General features: G+C 46.0%; 1 protein-coding gene across 3 annotated transcripts in view; it reads left to right on the forward strand.

Moving 5' to 3' along the window:
- The window catches only part of LOC130552202 (protein inscuteable homolog), a 51,370-nt gene that overhangs the window by 18,189 nt on the left and 8,087 nt on the right, over positions 1-25,094 (forward strand). The window contains exons 1-6 of one of the 3 annotated variants that reach the window (XM_057330400.1): positions 13,259-13,571; positions 18,637-18,725; positions 21,539-21,899; positions 22,222-22,274; positions 22,358-22,481; positions 23,287-23,400. In XM_057330400.1, the coding sequence (XP_057186383.1) occupies positions 18,670-18,725; positions 21,539-21,899; positions 22,222-22,274; positions 22,358-22,481; positions 23,287-23,400 (708 nt within the window). In that variant the 5' untranslated portion in view covers positions 13,259-13,571; positions 18,637-18,669. Of the gene's footprint in view, positions 1-13,258; positions 13,572-18,636; positions 18,726-21,538; positions 21,900-22,221; positions 22,275-22,357; positions 22,482-23,286; positions 23,401-25,094 lie in introns of those variants that run through there. The other 2 variants (XM_057330399.1, XM_057330401.1) reach the window with 2 other exon arrangements.

Here is a 25,094-nt window from a genome sequence, read left to right on the forward strand (position 1 = left end):
GCCGGGGCGGGGTCTCAAGATAACGTGAGAATCCCGGCCCCGAGTTCTAGGCAATCTGTGGACACGGAGGGTGCTTGTAGATCCCCTACCCTCTTGGAGGTGAGCGCCATGCGGAAAGCCGTCTTTATCAAGACTGAGAAAGAGCGGCAACCCCGAGAGGCTCGAAGGGGGCGGGGCCTCTTGAGGCCCGCCACCTAGGTCGCAAGAGGGTACGGAGCGCGGAAAGGTGGTCACCCTCTCGCGCCCCTTAGGAACCTAATGACCAGGCCGTGCTGTCCCAGAGGCTACCCAGCACTTGGGTCATGATGAGCGGCCGTAGCGGCTACATACATTCCCAGTGTGGAGGGGGAGAGGTTACTCCCCCGCTCTCTTGAGGACGGGACAGCTCGTACCCGACCGAGCAACTCCGCGGGTCTTCTCGGTGAGAAGAGCACCAGGACGAGAAGAGGCGCCACCTATGGGCGTATAGCCGCCCAGTGGCCGAAGCCCTTAGCCTGAGTGACGTCCCAACCGGACTGGGGGTGGGTCACTCAGGATCTCCTCGTCCCGTCCAGACATGGAGACCAGGTTTTGCCTGGGATGCCGTAACGTGCCCCTTCCCCTGGGGAAGCTGTTCGCCAGGGGGAGCGGCCAGGGGGGAGTTGTTGTCAGAGCCTCAGCTCCGAGAACCAAGTCCTGCTTAGGCCGAAGGGGCGTAACTAGTACCACTTGATGCTCCTCTTCCCTGGCCTTGCACAGGCCCTGTGCAATGAGGCTCACTGGGGGGAAGCGTACTTCCGCTTGTCCCGCGGCCAGCTGTGCGCAAGGGCATCCGTGCCGAGGGTCCTCGGACAGGGAGTACCCAAGCGGACCATGGGAGGAGTTCGGGGAGGCAACAGGACCACCTGTGCCTGGCCAAACTGCCCCCAAATGAGCCGGCTGCGCGGGGAGGGAGTCGCCACTCTCCGCAAGGTGTCAACTGTCGAGAGAGCACATCGGCTGTCTGGTTCAGGTCGCCTGGGATGTGTGTGGCTCGCAGGGAGCTGATCACCTGCTGACTCCAGAGGAGGAGGCGTCAGGCGAGTCATGTTAGCTGCTGTGAGTGAAGAATACGCCACAGCAGCTGTGCTGTCCAACCGGACCAGCACGTGCTTCCCTGCACTAGAGGAAGTCCCTCAATGCAAGTAGCACAACCCACAACTCTAGGCAGTTGAATGCCATGCAGGCGGGGGCCCGTCCACCGCCCCGACACTGCTTGCCCGTTGCACACGGCACCCCTTAGGGTGTGTTGGCAGAAAAGCGTGTGACCAACGCCTGCTGCCGGTGTGCCACGCTCTCCAAGGAACTTGACTCTGCCGCCTGTGTTGGAGCGGTCGTATATGCATCGACCCGAGGGGGGGCCACCCCCGCCGAGGATGCCATGAATCCCAGGAGCCTCCTGTTACAGGGGGGACGCTGACTGTCTGACCTCAGGCAGTTCAACACTGACCGGGCGTGCTAGTCCTCGCGCCCCCCCCTGGAGGTGAGCGGGGCCGCCCGTGAGGACAGAGTCGAGTTCCATACCAAGAATGAGGATGCTCTGCACCGGGGAGAGCTTGCTCTTATCTCAGTTGACCTGTGGCCCCACTGATCTAGGTGTCGGAGCACCAGGTCCTTGTGTGTACACCACAGATCTCGAGAGTGTGCCCAAACTTGAGCCAGTCGTCGAGATAGTTAGTACCCGTATACCTTCTTCCCAACGGGGAAGGAGGGCGGCTTCCACGACCTTCGTAAAGACTCGTGGAGACAGGGACAGACCGAAGGGGAGGACCCTGTACTGATATGCCCGTCCCTCGAATGCGAACCGTCGGAACGGCCGAAGTCGAGGGAGGATCGAGACATGAAAGTACGCGTCCTTCAGGTCGATTGCCATGAACCAGTCCTGACGCCTGACGGACGCCAGGATGCGCTTCTGCATGACCATCCTGAAAGGCAGCTAGTGTAGGTGCCTGTTCAGAACACACAGACCCAAGATAGGGNCGGTCCCTTCCTGCAGTGACTCTCCCCTGGGCGTCTCGGCAGTTCCGGAGGTGTTCGAGCAAATTTCTCCAGCGTGGCTGTCCCGCTGTTCTCATGGGTGCAACACACTCATCGAGGAGGGGACGGACACAATGCCTGCTTCCAGTACGCTGGGGCAGACGTTGTGGATACGTCCTGCCCGCACTGCGGGCGGTGACGATTCAGACGTTGCGTCACAGGTGGCTGTGTTCCCACGGGACTCAGCCACCACCTCGTTTGCTCCCCGTTCCGTGGCGGCAGGACTACGGCCCTGCCGTCCGCTATGGCAAGCAGCGAGGGTGAGATGAGGATTACTGTGAGCGATAATCCGCCAGCCACGGCTCACGGACCGTTCACACCTCGTTTCGCTTGTCTGACCGTTCCCCAAAAAAGACGGTCCGCCGTCTTATTCCTCAATCACGTATTCGGACACGATGCGTGATGATGAGATTCTCTTGGGACACTCGTCGAGGAGAGGGACGGACACAATGCCTGCTTCCAGTACGCTGGGGCAGACGTTGTGGATACGTCCTGCCCGCACTGCGGGCGGTGACGATTCAGACGTTGCGTCACAGGTGGCTGTGTTCCCACGGGACTCAGCCACCACCTCGTTTGCTCCCCGTTCCGTGGCGGCAGGACTACGGCCCTGCCGTCCGCTATGGCAAGCAGCGAGGGTGAGATGAGGATTACTGTGAGCGATAATCCGCCAGCCACGGCTCACGGACCGTTCACACCTCGTTTCGCTTGTCTGACCGTTCCCCAAAAAAGACGGTCCGCCGTCTTATTCCTCAATCACGTATTCGGACACGATGCGTGATGATGAGAGGTCTCTTGCAGCATCGGGGGGTGACGTACTGCCATCCGACTCCGACGATTCTTCGGGCTCCCTCCCTCGGGGGGTCGAGCCCAGGAAAAAGCGGATGTCGAGATGTCGGCCATGCTTTCCCGGGCCGCCGTGAGTGTTGGGTTGCAGTGCCCGCACTGCCTCTCCCGGCGCCCGCCCCCAGTGCCGTGTTTACCGGAAGTGCATGAGGAACTTTGTAAGACCTGGAACGCCCCTTCCCGGCACTTTCACGTCAAAAAAAATTCTGTCACCCTCTCTTCCCCGAGGTTGAGACGCTGGAGGATCGTCGGGTCCCCCAGGTGGAGTTGCCGCCGCGGTGCACTCGTGCCCGTAGGTGGCGGCCACCTGGGGGGGCTCGACCTAGACTCCCGTCCAAAGCATGTGGTGTCTCGGCATCTCTCAACTCAACTCAACTTTATTTATATAGCGCTTTTACAATTTTCATTGTTACAAAGCAGCTGTACATGAGACACATTGACTACAAGCAAAACAATCAAAGTTGTACCTGCAAAAACAAGAAAAGGTTGAAAACACAGAAGACAGACACACCCACACACAAAACACTCCACACACACAACACGCACACACACAACACACACAGACACAGAGACACACACACACACACACGTACGTACACAGACAAGTACGCACACACACACACGCTCAGTGAGAGCACACATTTAGGATAAAGGAGAGAGAAGCACAGGTCAAATATAACAGATAATAAATTCCTATATGCAATATTAATTAAGTAAAACTTTAAGATTCTAAAGCAGCCCCCCCGGTCAGGCAGATAGTGCAAAAACAGTATGCAAACGGTGGCGAGGAACCCAAAACTCTAATCGAGAAAAAAAACCTCAGGAGAACCCAGGCCCAACCAGGGGATTCCAGTTCCCCTCTGGCAAAAGCTGCTGCCTCTGCACAAGCTCCAGAGAACTTGCACAACAAGGCTAAATAAAATAAATAAACTTAATAATAAAATAAATTATAGTTTAAGATTATCATTAATAATCTAATAGCATTTGAAATTTTGTGGTGAAGACATGTCAAGAGACCGCGTCCTTCTTTATCCAGCTCTATCATCTCAGCTCTTGTCAGGTCCCCACTTCCCATTCTCCGCTCTACCATCAGGTCAGGCCATGAACTGCATCCTGCTCGCTGTGGTAACCTTGGAACAATGAGACAAGACTGGCTGAGAGTAGAGTACTGTTCTGTACTCTTTGATGCAACAAGTACATCAGTTGTGTTTTTGGTTCCGGTTGATCTAACTAATGCAGCCTAAACCCTCTGAAGATTTATATTATGGAAGAGTAGTGTATGCAAGATTAAAAAGATGCGTCTTTAGTCTAGATTTAAACTGACAGAGTGTGTCTGCCTCCCGGACAGTGCAGGGAAGACTATTCCAAAGTTTAGGCGCTAGATAGGAAAAGGATCTACCACCTGCACTTGATTTTGAAATTCTAGGTATTACCAACTGACAGGACGCCTGAGAGCGTAATGCACGTGAAGGACTGTAATACAAAAGGAGTTCATTCAAGTACTGAGGAGCTAAACCATGTAAGGCTTTATAGGTAATAAGCAAGATTTTAAAGTTAACGCGATGCTTTATAGGTAACCAGTGCAAGGTTGACAGAACCGGGCTAATATGTTCATACTTTTTTGTACGTGTAAGAACTCGAGCTGCCGCGTTTTGGACCAATTGGAGTTTTTGTAATAAGCCTGCAGGGCAACCACCTAACAGTGCATTACAGTAGATCTAGTCTTGATGTCATGAATGCATGAATTAACTTCTCTGCATCTGACATTGACAGCATATGACGTAGTTTAGATATATTCTTAAGAATGGAAAAACGCAATTTTACAGGTGTTGGCGACGTGGCTCTCAAATGACAGATTACTATCGAATAGAACGCCAAGATTCTTTGCTGACGACGAGGGTTTTATGGAACATCCGTCAATAGTTAAACAGTATTCTTGGTTGTTACTTATAGCAGTTTTCGGTCCAATAAGTAACACTTCCGTTTTGTCCGAGTTCAGTAATAAAAAGTTGTTACTCATCCAGTTTTTTATATCGACTATGCATTCCATTATTCGATGGAACTGCTGTGTTTCATGAGGCTTCGAGGAAATATAAAGTTGAGTATCATCAGCATAACAGTGAAAGCTAACTCCGTGTCGCTTTATTATATCTCCTAGAGGTAGCATGTATAATGCGAAGAGCAGAGGCCCTAAGACTGAGCCCTGTGGTACACCGTACTGGACTTGCGATTTGCGTGACACCTCATTGTTTATTGCTACAAATTGAAAACGGTCGGATAAATAAGATTTAAACCATTTCAAAGCTATTCCCTTAATGCCGACATAATTTTCGAGTCTATGTAGGAGTGTGCTGTGGTCAATGGTTTCGAATGCAGACTAAGGTCTAGCAGCACCAATAAGAGATACAACCTCGGTCAGACGCCAATAGCAGATCATTTGTAACTCTGATCCAAAGCAGTCTCTGTACTGTGACATGCTCTAAATCCAGACTGGAATCTTCATTGATGTCATTCCTTTGGAGGAAGGAGCATAATTGAGTTGAAACTACTTTTTCCAGAACTTTATATATGAAAGGTAGATTCGATATAGGCCTGTAGTTCCTTAGTTCTCTAGGGTCGAGTTGGGGTTTTTTGACAAGGGGCCTTATAACAGCCACCTTATATGCTTTAGGCACATGTCCTAATGTCAGAGATGAGTTAATAATACCAAGAAGAGGATCTATAATTTCTGGGAGCATCTCTTTCAGTAGATTTGTAGGTATAGGGTCTAGTATGCATGTTGTTGATTTAGATGATCTAATAATTTTAGACAGCTCATCTTGATCTACGGTATAAAATAATTGCATTTTCTCCTTAAGGGCGCTGTAGTTAGTTTGTTCAGCGGGTTTCACTTCTGATTGCATTGTTATAATTTTTTCTCTAATATCTTGGATTTTATATGTGAAGTAGTTCATAAATTCATCACTGCTATGCTGATATACAGGATCAGAAGTCACTGACGATTTATTTTTTGTTAATTTAGCCACCGTGTTAAATAAAAACCTAGGGTTGTGCTGGTTTTCTTCTATTAGTGATGAAAAGTAGGCGGATCTAGAAGTTATTAGGGCTTTCCTGTATTTTCGAATACTATCCTTCCATGCTGTACGAAATACCTCTAATTTAGTTTTCTTAAAGTTGCGCTCCATTTTTCGGGCCGCTTTCTTTAGAGCCTGAGTGTGTTCATTATACCACGGTGTGGGGCTGCCATTTTTAATCTTCTTTTAAACGTAGTGGAGCAACTTTGTCTAGCGTTACCGAGAAGGTGGAATTAAAATTTTCAGTGGTAATGTCAAGATCTTCAACGTTATTTCTCATGATTTGAGACAATTCGGGCAGATTATCGAGAAACGCATCTTTGGTAGTTGAAGTTATTGTTCTACCATATTTGTAACAATGAGTTTTATTTGCAGCCGTAGGCCAGTGAAGCAAACATAATACCAGATAATGATCCGAAATGTCTTCACTCTGCTGAAGGATTTTAACGTCGTCCACATTTATACCGTAAGACAGTATTAAATCTAAAGTATGATTACGAAGGTGAGTGGGTCCTGACACATGTTGACTAATGCCCATGGAGTTAAGAGTGTCTTTGAAAGCCATCCTAAGGCATCTGTAACGTTATCTACGTGGATGTTAAAGTCACCAACGACAAGGAGTCTATCTGCGGCCAGTACTAGTTCTGATAAGAACCCACCAAATTCTTTAATAAAATCTGTGTGGTGCCCTGGAGGCCTATATACAATAGCTAGAATCAATTTAAAAAGAGTTTTATCTTTAGTATTAGGTGTTGAAACATGAAGAACCAATCTCTGGTGTCGAGAGCTTACATTGCGGCGGACCAAGGCTGCCTCCTCTCTCCACGCTATGGCTCCTGCCAGGCCAGGGCGTTGAGAGAGCTCCACGAGGGTAAGACCGACCCAGCGCTTATGCAGGAACTCCGCGCCATCACCGACCTCGCTCTACGGGCGACCAAGGTGACCACGGGGGCCCTGGGTCGGACGATGTCCACACTTGTGGTCCATGAGGAACTCCTCTGGCCGATACTTGCGCAGATGAGTAACGCTGAGAAGGTCCGCTTTCTCGACGTACCCGTCTCGCAAGGGGGGGCTGGTTGGTGTTACTGTGGAGGGTTCTCGACAGTAAAAAGCAGTCCTCCGTGCCGCAACTCGGCCGCCTCGGCCGTCGAGTCCCGTGCACTGTCTGCTTCCCAGCAGCCCTGGTCCTCTTCAACGCCCTCCAGTGACCTGGAGGAGACAGCGAAGAGGAGACCATCGCCCCATCAGCAGCCGCGGGCAGCGGCTGTCATGGGATCACCTCAGGGGGATCGAGGCTACCATTGGGCCCGACCCCAGCCACAGCGCTGGTAGGTCGGATAGGGACGGTTCCTGCCCCGTCCCTCCATCTGCTGGCCCCCTCTGGGGGGCTGGCGCCCACTTACTCTCAAAAAGGAGAGTTTCCTCTCTCTCTGGGTTACCTCAGCCGCTCTCACCCTCTGCACGACGGTGAACGGCAAACTCGACGTTGCGTCATGGCAAAGCGCAATGTCGAGTATAAACACCAGCCCTCAGCACTCTCAGTCAGACAGTGCGTTGAGCTGCGCAGTCGCCAGGCAGGAAATATGGCAGAGCCGATCTCCTCCCCGGGGGGCCTCCCCTGGCAAGGAATCCGTACTGCTAGCCATCGAACCACCCTCCGCGGGGGCGATGAAGCAGATCAACCTCTAGTCCCCTGTCACAGTTCTGGGAGCCCCCAGACTGTCAGGCGGGCTGAGGAAGACGATCCGTCTCGGCTACGCGATTCAGTCGCTACACGTCCGCCCAAGTTCCGGGACGTCCTTTTACCTCAGGCAGAGGCAGGGATGCCCCCGTACTTCGGGCGGAGGTCGCCTCCCTTCTGGTGAAGGGAGCGATCGAGCCCGTCCCACCGGCCGAGGTGTTCAGCGGGTTTTACAGCCCGTACTTCATTGTCCCTAAGAAAGGCGGAGGGTTGCGCCCTATCTTGGGTCTGTGTGTTCTGAACAGGCACCTACACTAGCTGCCTTTCAGGATGGTCACGCAGAAGCGCATCCTGGCGTCCGTCAGGCGTCAGGACTGGTTCATGGCAATCGACCTGAAGGACGCGTACTTTCATGTCTCGATCCTCCCTCGACTTCGGCCGTTCCGACGGTTCGCGTTCGAGGGACGGGCATATCAGTACAGGGTCCTCCCCTTCGGTCTGTCCCTGTCTCCACGAGTCTTTACGAAGGTCGTGGAAGCCGCCCTCCTTCCCCGTTGGGAAGGAGGTGTACGGGTACTAACTATCTCGACGACTGGCTCAAGTTTGGGCACACTCTCGAGATCTGTGGTGTACACACAGGGACCTGGTGCTCCGGCACCTAGATCGGTGGGGCCACAGGTCAACTGAGATAAGAGCAAGCTCTCCCCGGTGCAGAGCATCCTCTTTCTCGGTATGGAACTCGACTCTGTCCTCACGGGCGGCCCCGCTCACCCCCAGGGGGGGGCGCGAGGACCAGCGCGCCCGGTCAGTGTTGAACTGCCTGAGTCAGACAGTCAGCGGTCCCCCTGTAACAGGAGGCTCCTGGGATTCATGGCATCTCGGCGGGGGTGGCCCCCCTCGGGTCGATGCATATACGACCGCTCCAACACTGGCGGCAGAGTCAAGTTCCTTGGAGAGCGTGGCACACCGGCAGCAGGCGTTGGTCACACGCTTTTCTGCCGACACACCCTAAGGGGTGCCGTGTGCAACGGGCAAGCAGTGTCGGGGCGGTGGACGGGCCCCCGCCTGCGTTGGCATTCAACTGCCTAGAGTTGTGGGTTGTGCTACTTGCATTGAGGGACTTCCTCTCGTGCAGGAAGCACGTGCTGGTCCGGTTGGACAGCACAGCTGCTGTGGCGTATTCTTCACTCACAGCAGCTAACATGATCGCCCGACGCCTCCTCCTCTGGAGTCAGCAGGTGATCAGCTCCCTGCGAGCCACACACATCCAGGCGTCCTGAACCAGACAGCCGATGTGCTCTCTCGTCAGTTGACACCTTGCGGAGAGTGGCGACTCCCTCCCCGCGCAGCCGGCTCATTTGGGGGCAGTTTGGCCAGGCACAGGTGGTCCTGTTGCCTCCCCGAACTCCTCCCATTGTCCGCTTGGGTACTCCCTGTCCGAGGACCCTCGGCCGGATGCCCTTGCGCACAGCTGGCCGCGGGACAAGCGAAGTACGCTTCCCCCCAGTGAACCTCATTGCACAGGGCCTGTGCAAGGCCAGGGAAGAGGAGCATCAAGTGGTACTAGTTACGCCCCTTCGGCCTAACCAGGACTTGGTTCTGGAGCTGAGGCTCTGACAACAACTCCCCCCTGGCCGCTCCCCCTGGGGACAGCTTCCCCAGGGGAAGGGGCACGTTACGGCATCCCAGGCAAAACCTGGTCTCCATGTCTGGACGGGACGAGGAGATCCTGAGTGACCCACCCCCAGTCCGGTTGGACGTCACTCAGGCTAAGGGCTTCGGCCACTGGGCGGCTATACGCCCATAGGTGGCGCTCTTCTCGTCCTGGTGCTCTTCTCACCGAGAAGACCGCGGAGTTGCTCGGTCGGGTACGAGCTGTCCCGTCCTCAAGAGAGACGGGGGAGTAACCTCTCCCCCTCCACACTGGAATGTATGTAGCCGCTACGGCCGCTCATCATGACCCAAGTGCTGGGTAGCCTCTGGGACAGCACGGCCTGGTCATTAGGTTCCTAAGGGGCGCGAGAGGGTGACCACCTTTCCGCGCTCCGTACCCTCTTGCGACCTAGGTGGCGGGCCTCAAGAGGCCCCGCCCCTTCGAGCCTTTCGGGGTTCCGCTCTTTCTCAGTCTTGATAAAGACGGCTTTCCGCATTGCGCTCACCTCCAAGAGGGTAGGGGATCTACAAGCACCTCCGTGTCCCAGATTGCCTAGAACTCGGGGCCGGGATTCTCACGTTATCTTGAGACCCCGCCCCGGCTACGTGCCCAAGGTTCCCACCACTCTCCCGAGAGACCAGGTGGTGAACCTGCAGGCGCTCCCCACCGGGGAGGAAGACCCAACCTATCCGTGTGTGTCCAGTACGCGCACGGCGCCTCTCTTGGACCGCACGCAGAGCCCAGAAGCTCTGAGCAGCTCTTTGTCTGTTTCGGAGGTCAGCAGGAGGGCTGTCTCCAAACAGAGGCTGGCGCACTGGATCGTGGATGCCCTCGTTAGGGCATACCGATCTTTTTCCTCCCTTGGGGGTGAGGCACACCCCTCGTGGCTGGCTCAGGGCGCCTCTCTGGCAGACATCTGCGGAGCTGCGGGTTGGGCTATGCCTAACAACTCCGTGAGGTTCTAATACCTACGCGCGGAACCGGTGTCAGCCCGCATCCTGGCAAGGTGTGGGACCGGCAGCCGGTAGGGCATACGCCTGCGGAAGCCCTTCCCCCTCCGGGGGGAGCAGTGGCGATCCCGCCTCACTTCTTTCCCCTCGGGTAAAGAACAGGCATTCCATCCATCACTAAGCACCCTTCCAGGGGACAGGCTGGGCAGAGCAGCCCTGCCCCCTTAGGCCGGGGAACAGTTGAGTTATCTCCCACATAGCTCTAACCGGACCTAGTGCTCCAGACGTGGTAACCCCCCCTCCGTGGGCTGTTCCGTCTGATGTATCCTCATGAATGGTTCCCACCTTGGCAACCCATGACCTCCCCAGGTGGACTCCCACCTTGCGGTTAACTCCTGCAGTCCGCACATTCCTCCCATGAGTTCTCCCCTGATGGTGAGACCATGTGGTGTCTCCACTAATTCCTCCCTACGGTAGGTAGTGGCCTCTGCAGCGTTTTTCCCCCAGGGGGGAATAATGCTTACCCAGTGGCCCGTACGGTGCCGGGCGGCTTCTCGCCATTTAGAGAATCAGGCCTCCGCCCGTGACGGCCGGCGTTAGGGGGCTTCACAACTTTTTGTGGAAAGCTCTGGGTCCCCCTTCCTCTCCACTGGAAGGTCATAATTTGCGCTAGCGTGTTCGTCTGACTCGCCCAGGCCAGTCAACGTCGCTCCCAGAGATTGTGACGCGGCTCAGTGCTGTGGCGTTTTCCATAGGAACCCCATTCTGTCGGTTCGACACAACGTCTCGTTCCCTCCATCAGGGAACCGAGGTTACATCCGTAACCAAGACGATTTTAATGCAGATGTTTCTGATGTGAAATCTTTGTTTGGCCAGTACTTGATTAGGTTTTGTCAGGATAAGAGTTTAATTCTGTCAAGTCTGGATCTGTTGCCAACGGACAGCTACACATATGTCAGTGAGGTTTTAAATATGCTTCATAAAAAGGAGCGAACATACTTTAAGAGCTAACTCTTTGTCTCTCCGCTGTCCACGTCGTAGATTCCATCAGAAAGAAAGATCATCCAGATCGTAGAGAAGCTCACCAGATGCGTAGGCTCTGAAGAACAAAAGGTGAATGAATGAGCACGCCGGCTTCCCTCTTATACCCGGACATCCGGGGAGGAGCCCGGCATGCAAATTTCATTCGCCAATTTTCATTGGCCTTTTCTAAATACTCAGAAGATGATAGGTTCTCAAGACAAACCCCATTCTGTCGGTTCGACACAACGTCGAGAGACCGACAGAAAGGGAACTCCCATTACATAGATACAAGTGCATTCACTCTCTTCAATAAAAGAGCCTATAAAAGCAAGCCTTTGAATAAATTCGTCCTCGTTACCAGGACATTCATAGGGCATATAAACATTTAAGATAATAAAAACATTATTGTCAATGGCACTTTAATTCCTATACACCAATCAACATTCAGCCTAATCACTGTGATTACAGGATCATATTTCATATGCCACATAATGGCCACTCCTCCAGATGTTCTGCCATGCACAAACCCCAAACTCAAGTCTGTTGTGGACTCTCCCACCCCGTGAAAGGCACTATTAACAGAATTAAGTTTGTCCAGATTTTGTTTCGGGAGCAAGGTTTCCTGTAAACATAAAATGTCTGTGTTCTCAAACAGATTGTCAACAACAAGCCGTTGAGCCTTATCGGCCGCAGTTTGTCCCAAACGCAGACCATGAGTGTTATATGACACGACTCTCATTATATGACAATTTAATCTACTGGGTAATGTGCCCCCCAAGCGCGTTCGCCTTCAGTATCACCCTTTGATTTACGCACTTCATAGAAGCGCCGCACAAACGCACCTTCAGGCCACAAGTCCGGGATCATACATTTCCCTCACGTCATCACACTCCGCCATAACTTTAAATGAACTATATCGACTTTGCACAGTGTCTATCTTCATGCACGTGACCTTGCGGCCAAGTTTACTGTGCAAATAGCTTGCTAGTGTATCCGCATCTAGCTCCGGCGTGAACTTTGTGGCAAAACCCCTCACCAATTTAGTCATCACAGTATAGATGCTACTACCCGGACCAGTACCAACAATGCCAGCTCCCTGGCCCCGCTGTGCAGGTCTGTCCCCACGGGGCTTCGAACTCTCATGCGCTGTAGCTGCTGTTTGTACCTGGCGACTGCCTCTCTTAGCCACGGTACTCCAAGTAGTTGTTGTAGCCGCTGCAATATCACTCTCCTCCACCACTCCCTCCACGGGAAGGTCATCACTGGTCGGTCTGCTCCTGTTGGGTTCCCGCCATACAAGTGTGCTATTATCCTCCACGTCCTTGTCCCCTTTGGCCATGTTGTTCAGCCGCGCACAGACGCCGATTTAAATCCTCTGACACGGCACAAAGATCGGCAGAAACTTTTACTTGCACATTCATTCCTTGCTTCATAGCAGCTATGTCCATACTCAGCCTCTCCATTTTAGCAAGTAAACATGACACATCAATGCTGTTAAAGGAAACAGGCGGCAGCTCGTCAAGATAGTATGACACAAAGAGGGATTTTGACCCCAAGCTCATTTAACAGAGCAAGGCAGCTTTTAACATGATCAATGTCTTTTTGTTCTGCCCTGTGCTGAACAAAGTGCTGAGAGGAACCCGGACAAAGTTCAAATAACACTTTCCTTGAACTCGCAATCCGCTAAGACGAAAAGTGGCTTGTGACTAACAGCACAAGTTCATCCTGTGCCATCGTCTTCATGACGACTAAAAAAATTCAAGAACTCATCTTCCACAACAATCGTGCCATCATACGCCCTTTTCACAATGACGCCACTTAACTTCCGCCTTTTTGCAAAGCAGTGTATCATAACAGCCGTCTTGCAACAAACAAGAAGAACAAGAAGAAGAAGAACTTCCGTTTTGCCGTCGCGCTGGAATTTAACAACAGTGAGAAAAAAAACTGACAGAACACGTATTCAAGTACTTATCCTAGTGTAGCCCTGAGTGTTTATTGACTGTTTAAATAAGGCATAAATGTTGTACCCCCCTTTCAAACTTTTAAACTGAGTTCTGAAAATTTTGAAAACTACTGTGATACTGATAATACTGTGCAATGTATTTCTCGGAGTGGTATTATTGTCAAACCCAGCTTCGCCAGCAGAGGGCACCCTAAGCGTTACACTAGTCTGGAGAATTGGTCGCTGACGCTAGTATAGAAAAGAGCGGTCAGTATGTCATGAGAGCGTACGAGTGTGCACGCTACAGAGTGCTCCCGAAGCTAACCTGCGTTCTTCATATTTCTTTCAGGTAGGCTGACAATATTTAATCTTCTAGTAAGGCACAACAGTAGTATATTATCATAGAGCTGCAATCGTGTCTGAGATACTACAAAATGTTGACTTTGACGGTGATTAAGAGTAGTTGCACCGAAAATGGCGGACAGTGATGTTAATAATCCTGGTAAAAGATCGTAACACTAAGTTGGAGCAAAGAAATGAGACACAAGTGCTTAAAAATGCCATGGTTAAAATGAGAAACAAGTAAGGGATAATTAAGTTAATTTACATTTAAGAACATGAATAAGCTGTATTTGGCGTTCAGTAAGCTAAGCTAAAAGCACGTGTGAACAGGCCTGTGATCACACCGCTCTCCCATGTTAATTTCATCTAGCGTCATTCTGTCAGCCCCTCTTTAGTTTAGAGAGCATGTCGTAATGTTTTATTAATTAGAATTTGAGTCGGGCTCAGTGTTAAAAAAATGCATTTATTATCCATTTAGTGAGAATGTGAGGTAAAGATACAGTTACAGGTGTTGGTTTAAAATTAAGTTCATGAAATAGTAAGTTCATAAGTATATTTCATATTTGGTTAAAACTGTGACTGAAATAATGATAAAAAAGAACAGTAAGAGTTCATACAGTTATAAATGCTGGCGTAATGTGATTATGCATCCTGAATCGTCATTTTTATGAGTATGATGGCTGTGCATTACTCACATGTATTTGCGTTTAAGAAGCATACTGTAGTGTTATTTGATGTATTCCTATGCCGTGTAAGAGTGACTATCAAACATGTTCGGGAATTGTGTTATGTTTTGGGTTTAAAAGGGTAACCTGTGTCAAGGATAACGTGTCCATTGTTATTTACAGTGTTTGCATGGACATTTTCACAATGATATATTGTTTGTGACAATGGGTTAAGCGGATGCTAGTATAGAAAAGAGCGGTCAGTATGTCATGAGAGCGTACGAGTGTGCACGCTACAGAGTGCTCCCGAAGCTAACCTGTGTTCTTCATATTTCTTTCAGAAATAAATGTGTTATGCAAAGGACGAGCACCGCCTCATTCTTAAAAGTGTAACACTAGCACCTTTGCTAACACACACAAAAAAAACACTTACCTTCATAATCAAACAGGTACTTTTCAACGAAGAATTTGTATCCTTTCTCTAGCTTTGATCTTGTCGTTAGCGAAAATTTGTCTGCAAGACGTTGTACATCATACGTATTTGTGGCAGATGTGCAAGCCACTTGGTAAACTCCATTCTGAGGCGCTAGCGGAAGTAACTTCTTCTTCTTGAGTTTTACTGGCGGTTGGCAAATCAGCTCATAGGTGCATTACCGCCACCTTATGAACTGGAGTGCTAGCGGAAGTAATGATACACTGCTTCGCGGCAGAACGGAAGATGCGTGACGTCATGTGAAAAGGGCGTATTAGCAGTATAAATCTCTGACTTTGCTCTGAGAGAAGCGATAGACTCTCCACCTGTCTGCTTCCCATGGCAGTCCGCCATGTGGTATACAAACATAAACAGGGGTTAGTCAGGTTTTGGTTGCTTATTGAAGGTTTTGATGGATTCTGCAGCTCATTCATTAGAGATGAACAGAGCGAATAAATGTTTTTGCGAGTGGGCAGAATCGTCTGGAATTAGTTCTCTATGACAGTATGGAACACCGATACATTTTTCCCACTTTACCTGCGGTTGAAGACTCACAGATGAGAGATGAGAGAAGCTCTACAGCCCTGTTCATGCACAGTCACTTTCACTAATGTACATCTGACATACATTTGACACTCACACTTAAAAAGAGCTGTTATTAAAAAATAATCGTGTTTTTACAATCCTACCGACAATTATTCACCGTTTCTTTTTCCCCGCTATATCAATCATTCTTGTTTATTGTCTGTTTGTTTGTTTCACATGTTTTCTGTAAGGCTGCTTTGCAAAAATGCATTTTCAAAAGTGCTATGGAAAGAAACTCGACTTGACTGCACAAAATGATTGTGTAAGTCTGCAGTGTTGTGTGTGTATTATCACGTCTTTTATTTTGTGCCTCTCTGTATTGTCATGTGATCTTGTGATGTGCTTCCTCGCCTCATGTGTAAAGTTCCTGTATGTTCTCTTGTCCGATTGGTTGATAATGTTTAGTTGTGTCAGGTGTGTGTTGTTAGTCATTAATTGAAATGTATAAATAACCCAGTGTTTCCCGTCTATATGGATGGTTATTGTTTACACTGTATGTGAGTTGATGTTTGAACCATTCATGGTCATTGGTCATCGTTCATGTTCATGGATTAGTGTTTACTCTACATATAGATCTGGCTTCGTGTTGTGTGTTTGGACTGCACATTATAAATAGAATATCTTATTTCTGGCCACTTTCTCAAGTCATCCTTTACACAAAAGTACATTTACACAATTCGACGGCGGCAGCATGAAGGATGATGCTCTTATGTTATCACTGCTGGTTAGGTTAATTGTGTTTAAGCTCTTCTGCCGGAGTGTGAACAGAAAGAAACTCTGTCTGATTGGCTGTGTTTTGTGATCGATTGTGTTGAGGGACGCCCCTTTTTGCTTTCACTGTGGACAGACAAATGCTTTCGCTGGACTCTTATCACGTCTCGTGTGGTGGTATGAATCAAACACAGAAAGGATTAAATGCGTCCTGATAATAGATCATTGGATGGCTGTGAAATTGCCTCTTATGTTCAAGTGGAGGCTTGACACATCCCCTGACCTCTGGACTTCACTTTAAGTGTAAATGTTCAAGAGGATTTTCAAGGCTCTTCAGAAACACATGAAAACATGTCATGAGCACAGTTTGACGCATGGGACGATGCTAAACTGAGCTTACAGTAAACTTCTCCTGAACCTTCATCTTCATTTCAGTTTTTTTGTGTTTATACTGGTTATTGTCCTTCCGGAAAATCACTTCTGTGGCACCCTTCAGTCATCAACAACAACAATTATCACACACATACGACACATAGTATAACAACACATTACAAATGCAACCAACATTAGACACAGTTGCTGTTTCATTCAGGACAGAGAGGATCTGTAGCGGATAACCCACTGCTTTAATGAAAGCACCAAAACAAACATGCTGTGTTCAGATCACACGATCAGAGCCCATTACAGCACACTGACCCTGACCCTGACCTGATCCTGGATCTATTCTAGCAAAATATTCATGTGCCTTTACTAAGCGAGTCAGATTTTGATCAAATAAATCTTATGAATATTTTACGATGTCTGCTTCTTTTTGGTTTGGTTTGGTTTGGTTTGGTTTAGTTTAGTTTAGTTAGTTGTGTTTGTTTGGCTTGTTATTGTTTATTATTACTCATTATTTGTTTGACTTTGTGTTGTTTTATTTATATTTAGAAACTAACTTAGGTCAATGTTACTCTTACTAACTCTAAACACAAGTTGTTTGTTGAGTAAAGAGAACACTGCACACTGTTGAAGAATCAGTGCTTTATTTACCCTCGCATTACAAACAAACAGAGACTGCATGTTTATGATAGAGACGCTCCAAAACATGTGCGGCACTTCATTCAGAACAGAGGCAGGTGGAGTTTTACAGATCTTTTTGTAGACTGATCCACTGGAGTTATAATAATATAATAACTGCATCCTATTAATTATTAGTTAAGCATTAACAAATAGTTAATTCATAATTTATAAAGCCTTTATAATTCATAGACACCACTAAGCAGTTTATAAATCCACATGCTTTATTCTATACTATCTATAAAGTGTTTATTAATTGTATTTCCATTTTTTATTAATGATCAGTTTAATTTGTCTAAGTTAAACAATACAAATACAAACCAGTTATTTAGGAGTTGTCAGTGCTTCATTAGATCATTTAGAAAGAATTAGTAAATAATTAATTAACTTCAATATATTTCAATGTACATTTACACATCTTATTGTGTAGTAATATAGCAATTATTACTCAGTTTCTTAATTAACGAATGAATTTATTATTTATTAATATGTAGAATTTATTTGGATTTTGCCACACTAAGATTTTATGTGGAATTTGGCACCTTTTTTGTGACTTACTGTGCTGAATTTTTAACCAACTTAGCCATTAAAACTACACCAAATGTTTTGCTTATTTTCTTCATTTTGTTGCTTATTTTTATTTATGTTTACTTTCTTCCTTATTCTTTTTTATTGATTTTGTAGCTTATTTAGTGCCTTTTTATTTTGATGTAATATTGCAGTTTTATTTATATCAAGTGTACAGTTTCGTTTTTTTTTTGCATCTCAAAGATAATTTAGCCTTTAAATATCCTTTGTAAAAGCTTTGCGAAACACAAATAGTCCTCACTTTAGATGAGCTCACAAAATTGTGAACTGACAAGTACTAAATGTTTATAACTTCCTGAATTACTCATGAGTTGCAGTATGTGTTAATAAAGCATTCATCAACACACTGAGAAACTATTACTATTATACTATGTAATATAATATTATATGAAATAGTTGATTAATCATTTATTAAACACTTTCTTAATGGTCTTATGAAGCACTGACAACTCAATATAAATAACTGGTTTGTATTTGTATTGTTTAATTTAGAAATGATAAACTGATCATTAATTAAGAATGAAAACACACTTTATAGATATGCTTATAAATGAAGAATATAGCATTCATATCTGTATTTATAAACTGCTTGCTTTATAAATAATGAATTAATTGTTTACAAATGCTTAACTACTGCAGTTATTATAATGTTACAACTATTATTAAAACTCTATTTGCAAAATCCCACAGACAGATGTCATTAAAAGTAGTAAAAATAAAAAAATGGTGAATTATGGAGATACCATTATATATATATATATATGTGTGTGTGTGTGTGTGTGTGTGTGCGTGCGTGCGTGCGTGCGCGCGTGCGCGCGTGCGCGTGTGCGCGTGTGTGTGTGTGTGTTAGTCAGAAGATTAATATCAGTGTGATATGTGTCTGAAGTGGGTTAAATATCACAAATATCAACAAACGAACCAAATATCTTCTCAAATGCTACAATGTGAATGTTGTGTAGTTGCTCATGTCATGTTGATGTTATGTTTTGTAGGGGTGATGTTGAAGCGTGGAGGACGCAGACAGAATGGCGACCCCTCAGACATCCAGACAGAGCAGCTACTCCTCAATCTCTACAAAGATGTGAGTCAAATCTTTTACCAACCACATATTCATTCATATTTAGACTTAAGTCATTACAAAATGAGTCTAACATGGAGGTTCTTTGATATGAAAGTAGATCAGACTCATTATGTGAGAGAGCACACAGAACACGTCACAACCCATGAACATGAATAAGGTGATGTAAAGCGAATGAGGGTGAAACTTTGTATATTATCATTACCAGATTAACAGACCAGCAATTTTTCTCCTAAAAGTGATCATTTTCCAGAAGAGTGATGTTTTTGTTTTGGGTTTGCTTTGTGGTGGTTACACCTCTTTTGAATGGGTGGAACAGACAGTTCTACCGTCATGAGGATAAATTAATATAAACATATTCAAATAAATATATCATGTTCTGATCAACATGTGATTTTTGTTATTGTCCATCCTGTGGGTTCTATTACACAGGTGACAAACCACATTGAATGTGTATTTGACATTAACGTGTTGTTTTTCTTGATTTGCTCGTCACACTGAATACAGTCGTGTGTCATGACACATTGCATCACGTCTGATGTTAGTGTTTGAGCTTGTAATGAGACATGATGCTTGTGAAATATAAATACTGTACACATGAGAGGGTAAAATAAGTAGATGCAAAGCTTCTTTGTAAAGTCTACTAGAAAAAAAGCAATGAATATTATGGTGGTATTCATGTTCATAATATTTAAATAATAAAGATGGATTCAGGTCATATGTGTCCTCAGTGCTTCATTTGAATATAACTTTAATTGTAAGAAGAAGAAATGTTTATGCTATCTTGATTCTTCTATAGGTGACTGATGAAAGGTAAACAGATTTGTATCATTGACGGCACTTGTATAATAAATGAGAAAATACTGATTTGAGATGCACCGGCGGTGTGTTTGTTCCCTGTAGTTGTAGATGTGTGTGTGTGAGTCAGAGCAGGTGGAGCAGTGAGCGTCATGTTTTCTGAATCATTTCTCTTCACCCCTGATGAACAATTAGCATGGCACACTTCAGCAGTTTGAACAGGTGCTCGTCTCTGCGCACCACTGAACTTTCCGTTTCTTCACACACACACACAAAGAGAGCGCAAGCGTCTGACATTCATCTGTAATGTTCACATGTTCAAACGAGATGAACTTGAGGAATAATAACAGGAGAATATGTGGTGACAGCGCGTCTGCAAAGATCTTCACTTTCACCATCAAGTGCAGATGATTCATCCGGAGGAACGTCTCTCGGCTGTCATGAATGTGACACGGGCTTTGAGCTGCTAACATCTGAATAATTGATGTGTCTTTGGAGGGGAACACATGCTTTAATGGAATTTGTGGGCGTGTTATATACGTTTGTGATGACATAATATTCCCTTTCCACTTGATGATCGGAGAAATGACAGAACAACATGAAAATAATAATAACAATGTGATGATAAAGTCTGTCCTGTGAACTGTGCGTGTTTGTCCGAGGCGTTTCATGTTGTTTGTGATAATTTGTCTCTCTCCAGTGTTTACTCTGTAAATGATTCCCATCCCAACACAGGCGATGATTCTGACCTTACAAAAGCTGGACATGTAAATGTTTGCTCTAGAGAGCAGAGCTTTTCCTCCACATTCAGTCGAATGAACCCATTATCATGATGGTCCATTCACAAGAGACCGTCCTCACAGACAGACAATCCCCGTCCAGATCCATGTTCAGTAAACACACAAATGACTGGATAAAAATAACTTGCTTCACTGAATCCATACGCAGTAATAATAATTATTATTATGATATTTTCTTTTATATGTGAAGATGATATTTTGTCATGAAGACTCACACTGCTGTAATGTGAAAAATAACCCACACTGCTGTTTACTGTCCTAACCCCTCATGTGCTCATGTGTTAGAGATGAACATACTACATACAGTTTAATAATACTATTACTAACATACAACAACACAATACTATCATAGCATTCTTAAAAATGCAATAACACTATTATTACCACGATTCTGTCTATAACTTCTATTTTTAATCAGATTCTATTTCTTGACATATTTTGATTTTGATTCTAATTTGTATTTACTCTTCTTTTCGTAATGTTGATTGTGTACACATTGTATTAGTATTTTTGTTATTTTGTATTTTATCACCTTTTTTCTATTACAGTGTAAGAGCTGAGCAGACCATGAACATTTCACTACAAGTCGAATCATGTGAATAACCGTGTGTGTGTGTGTGTGTGTGTGTGTGTGTGTGTCCGTGTGCGTGCGATTAAACAAACTAAAGTGAACATGTTTCATTCAGCAGACACTTTTATTCAAACTGATTTACAAATGAGAGAGCATGTAACGTTTTGTCAAAGATGTAAAAAAGCTTCACAGTTATCAAAGTAATTATTGTTACGTTGTGTTATGATATAAATTCATGAATGATGTATTGGGTCACTTAATGTTCTAGTAGTTTCACACTGAATGTGTAGAATTGTATATAAATCACATTTTCACATGAAACATGAAGTGATCGAGTTTTGATCTGGAATAGTTTCAGGAGACATTTGAACATATTGGTGTCCTGTTTTCTTCCACCCCTCCACGTGTAAATATAGAGAAGCTAAACAACGACAAGCTGGAAAACTCATTCTGTCATTTTTACTCCACCTCAAGATGTTCCACACTTTGATAAATGGCTTTCTTCGGTAGAACATCTCGTTTCTATTATGTTGAATCGTATGAAGTGAATAAGGACTGTGTGTGTGTGTGTGTGTGTGTGTGTGTGTGTGTGCGTGCGTGCGTGCGTGCGTGCGTGCGTGCGTGCGTGCGTGCGTGCGTGTGTGCAGCAGGATACATGTCATAGAGGTGGACTCTGTCCAGCGCTGGACGGAGGACTTAAGGCACATGACGGAGGTGGAGTGCATGTGTGTTCTGCAGTCCAAACCCATCGGCGTGGATGAAGACGCGGCGGGTGAGCTCATCGTATCGGGGGCGGGCGCTGCGAGCGATCACGTGACCCGTGATAACCTGCAGACGCTGCTGAAGAGGGCGCTGGTGGTCAGCACTGAGCTGGGGAAGATGTTTCAGCGGCTGGAGAGAGGCCGCTGGCAGAGAGTTCACAGTACGGCCATCAGGGTCAACTGTCACGTGCGCTCTCTGATTCAAGAGTACAGCACGGCCAGAAACGCCCCGCCGGAGATGCAGAAGGTACACAACAACCTCATCCTAAACAAACAAGAGTTAAGGGACCGTTCAGCTAAACATGATGATGATCTTTCTTCAACTGAACACATGGACACAGACATTAAGAATATTATGTTTGGGGAGCGCAGGGGCTCGATGAGTCAGGGGTTGGTCAGAAGACGTTAGGCCTGTCTATTAGTCACATGACAGTTGAAATCATGGAAGTGAGATTATAACCTGGCCAATAGTGACATAGACACTGAAGAAAGATCATGTCTAGAGAGACAAACAGAGACATGAGCGCGAGTCTTCTGATTTGAGTGTTTGTTCTTCATCTCTCTTTCAGTATGAGAAATCTCTGCTGGAAAAGTGCATGGAGCTCAACATCATTACTGAGAGGTGAAGAACTCCACCGACATCCACAACACATCATCTCACACCATCCCCATCATCTCACATCTGTCTTGTCATTTATTCTTCAGATGTCTTCATACTGAAGACGAATACTTCCTCAGATCCATGAAAGAGGCCATTCACGAGATCCTGACTGATCTCAGCGATTCTTTTAGCCATATGATTGATATGGCACTGGCCAATGAAATCCAGGTACACACCTCACCGACAGTAGACGTAAAGAACTGGTCCTCGATTCAAACACCAACACCTTTCTCAAGACTCTTCTTCAGTCTTCCACATTCATCTGTGGATCAGCTTACACAACAGCAGACACACGGATACCTCTCACTTTAGATTGATAATACACTTCAGCTGTTTCTGTCATGAATGTGGCAGGAAGAACCCAGATGCAGGCAGGCAATGACGGGGTTAACAAGACAAGATTTTAATATAAATAAAAGACCGAAACAAAACACCCACGAGGGGGTAAACGACAAGGTGACAAAAATAAAAATACAAACACCAGGACCAAGGCTAACTAAACACTAAACTAGACAATACTTAGACAAAGGCTAACTAAACACTTACTAAGACTGGGGAAACAGGAACACAGCAAACAGGGAATACACGGACCGTAAGGCTAACATCAAAACACTGGTAGCACGACAAACATACAAGTTCACAGTACAATCCAACAGCACAAGACAAAGAAACATGAGGGTATAAATAGGGAGAGACAAACGAGGGATAACGACACGGGGCAGGTGTGGGTAATCAAACACTTAGGGAAGGATAACAAGGAAACGAGAGGAATGGGGCCAATGACAAGACACTGGAGAGAACGTATATTATTGTCAAACGGACAATAATATGTTTCTCTCCACACATAACCTAAGGACTCTGCCCCAATCCCACCACACGACTAGAATTTCATAAACAAGATGGTGGGACCGTGACAGTTTCTGATTCACACCTGTTGACACTTTGAGATGATCTGTTGGTCTTTATTCCCCAGATTCTCATCGGACAGATTGAGGAGTCTGATAATGTTCTCTCCATCAGCGCTGCTATCAGTAATCTGCTGTCTTTAACTCAGGATGGACCACAGCTCTGCAGCATCATCGCAAAGGTCAGACACACAATCACACGCGCGCACACAAATATGGGAATGACATATTTTAATGTATAAGGTAGTATTGGATATCTGACATACAGTGTAACATGACATTGAAAGTGTGTTTTTTAAGGTATGCGGTGATGTGGATATCACCAAATGTCACATGATACCACACACATGACTGTTTGTGTCACACTTGAACACGTGTTGTAACTGGAACACAATTAAAACGGTAGTAAACGCATGAGAGCTCGTGCGGACAACTTCACGAGAGACTGATGCGCGCTTCAGGTCTCTGGATGAGCGTCTGATTACAAAGCGTTTCAATCCCACCTGTCGTCCTTCACGTCTACATGATGAATGTGTAGACGCTGGATTGGTGTGAGTCTGACCTGTTAGCACTGCACACGCTCATGTAGAAAAAGACTTGTCTTGGATTGTGAGTCTGGATGTCAGGATTTAGTCTTTGAATCCAGACTGTGAGACTTTAGAAGTCTAGTATTGGTCTGGTTCTGCATCTAAAAGATTTAGACAACAACAATCATTATCCTACTGTTAGATACGTGTATACTGTATATGCAGACAGGGCTTCATTTCTTTATGACTCGTCATTCTCAGTAGACATTCAGAAAACATGTATTCATTTGGAATTGTTACAAGCGTAAATCTGCACACCATCATCAAAGTTCAAGTGTGAATGTGTTTTTTTGGCAGGCAGTGTAGTTCAGGATGATGATGATGTCCCTATCATCAGTCTGATAAGCTTTATAATCAGATCAGACGCTCTCTCTCTCTCTGTTAGTCTTCTCTATTGAGCAGAGCGACTAACACATGAAATGATTTGCCGTGGCCTTACTGAAGATGGGTGACAGGACAGATTTTTACAGTTGATGTTGTGCAGGAGAGACAGACCTCCACTCTCTCTTTATAGGGTCTTGGATTTATAAAAAAAATACATTTCAAATCATGAAATAGTTCCTCATAACACGAGGACATCTTTCCCCAAATAAACATGTTGAGATATTATCCCACAGAAATCACAAAACTAGACCCAATGCAACATTTTCCATTTTTCCCAGTTTGCATAAACATCTAAATGATTGATTGATTTAGATATAATAAATGTATTATAATGAACGATTTATTTCCCCCGTCTTTAAATGCACTTGGACATGTTGTTTAGACCTGTAGAGCATTCAACATTGATGAATAATTGCTGTAAAGCTGATCAGATGTGTTTAATGTAAGCACATATATAAGTGTGTTCTCTCAGCTCTTGGTCTCCAGTATTAAATGGTTGGAGCTTTTTTGTTTCCTTCCTTTTCATGATTTTCCCCCTAATGCTAAAAAATCCCCAAAGATCAATAAAGTGTCGATAAAAACCTGCTGCACCTTCACGCAGTGAAGACCAGGTTATATTTATACTGCTTTACAGGTTTTACATTTTGGCTTCAAAAGTGAAATGATTGTTTTTGTGAATGGCCATATTTTGTTGTGAGTGAGCTGACACACAGTACTGATTATAATAATTGTTTAATAATGCCATGAAATGCTGACATGAGAGATAAACTCACTGTTTTGGGATGATGGGCTCTGGGTTCCTGGAATCAGGAGAAATCTGTGATGTGATGTGATGTGATGTGAAGGGATTAGAGATGATGAAAACCTCTCCAGCGTGCCATTGTGTGGCCTCAGACCCACGCCTG

The sequence above is a fragment of the Triplophysa rosa genome, linkage group LG3 (genome assembly GCF_024868665.1).
Source record: "Triplophysa rosa linkage group LG3, Trosa_1v2, whole genome shotgun sequence".
Classification (NCBI taxonomy): Eukaryota; Metazoa; Chordata; class Actinopteri; order Cypriniformes; family Nemacheilidae; genus Triplophysa; species Triplophysa rosa.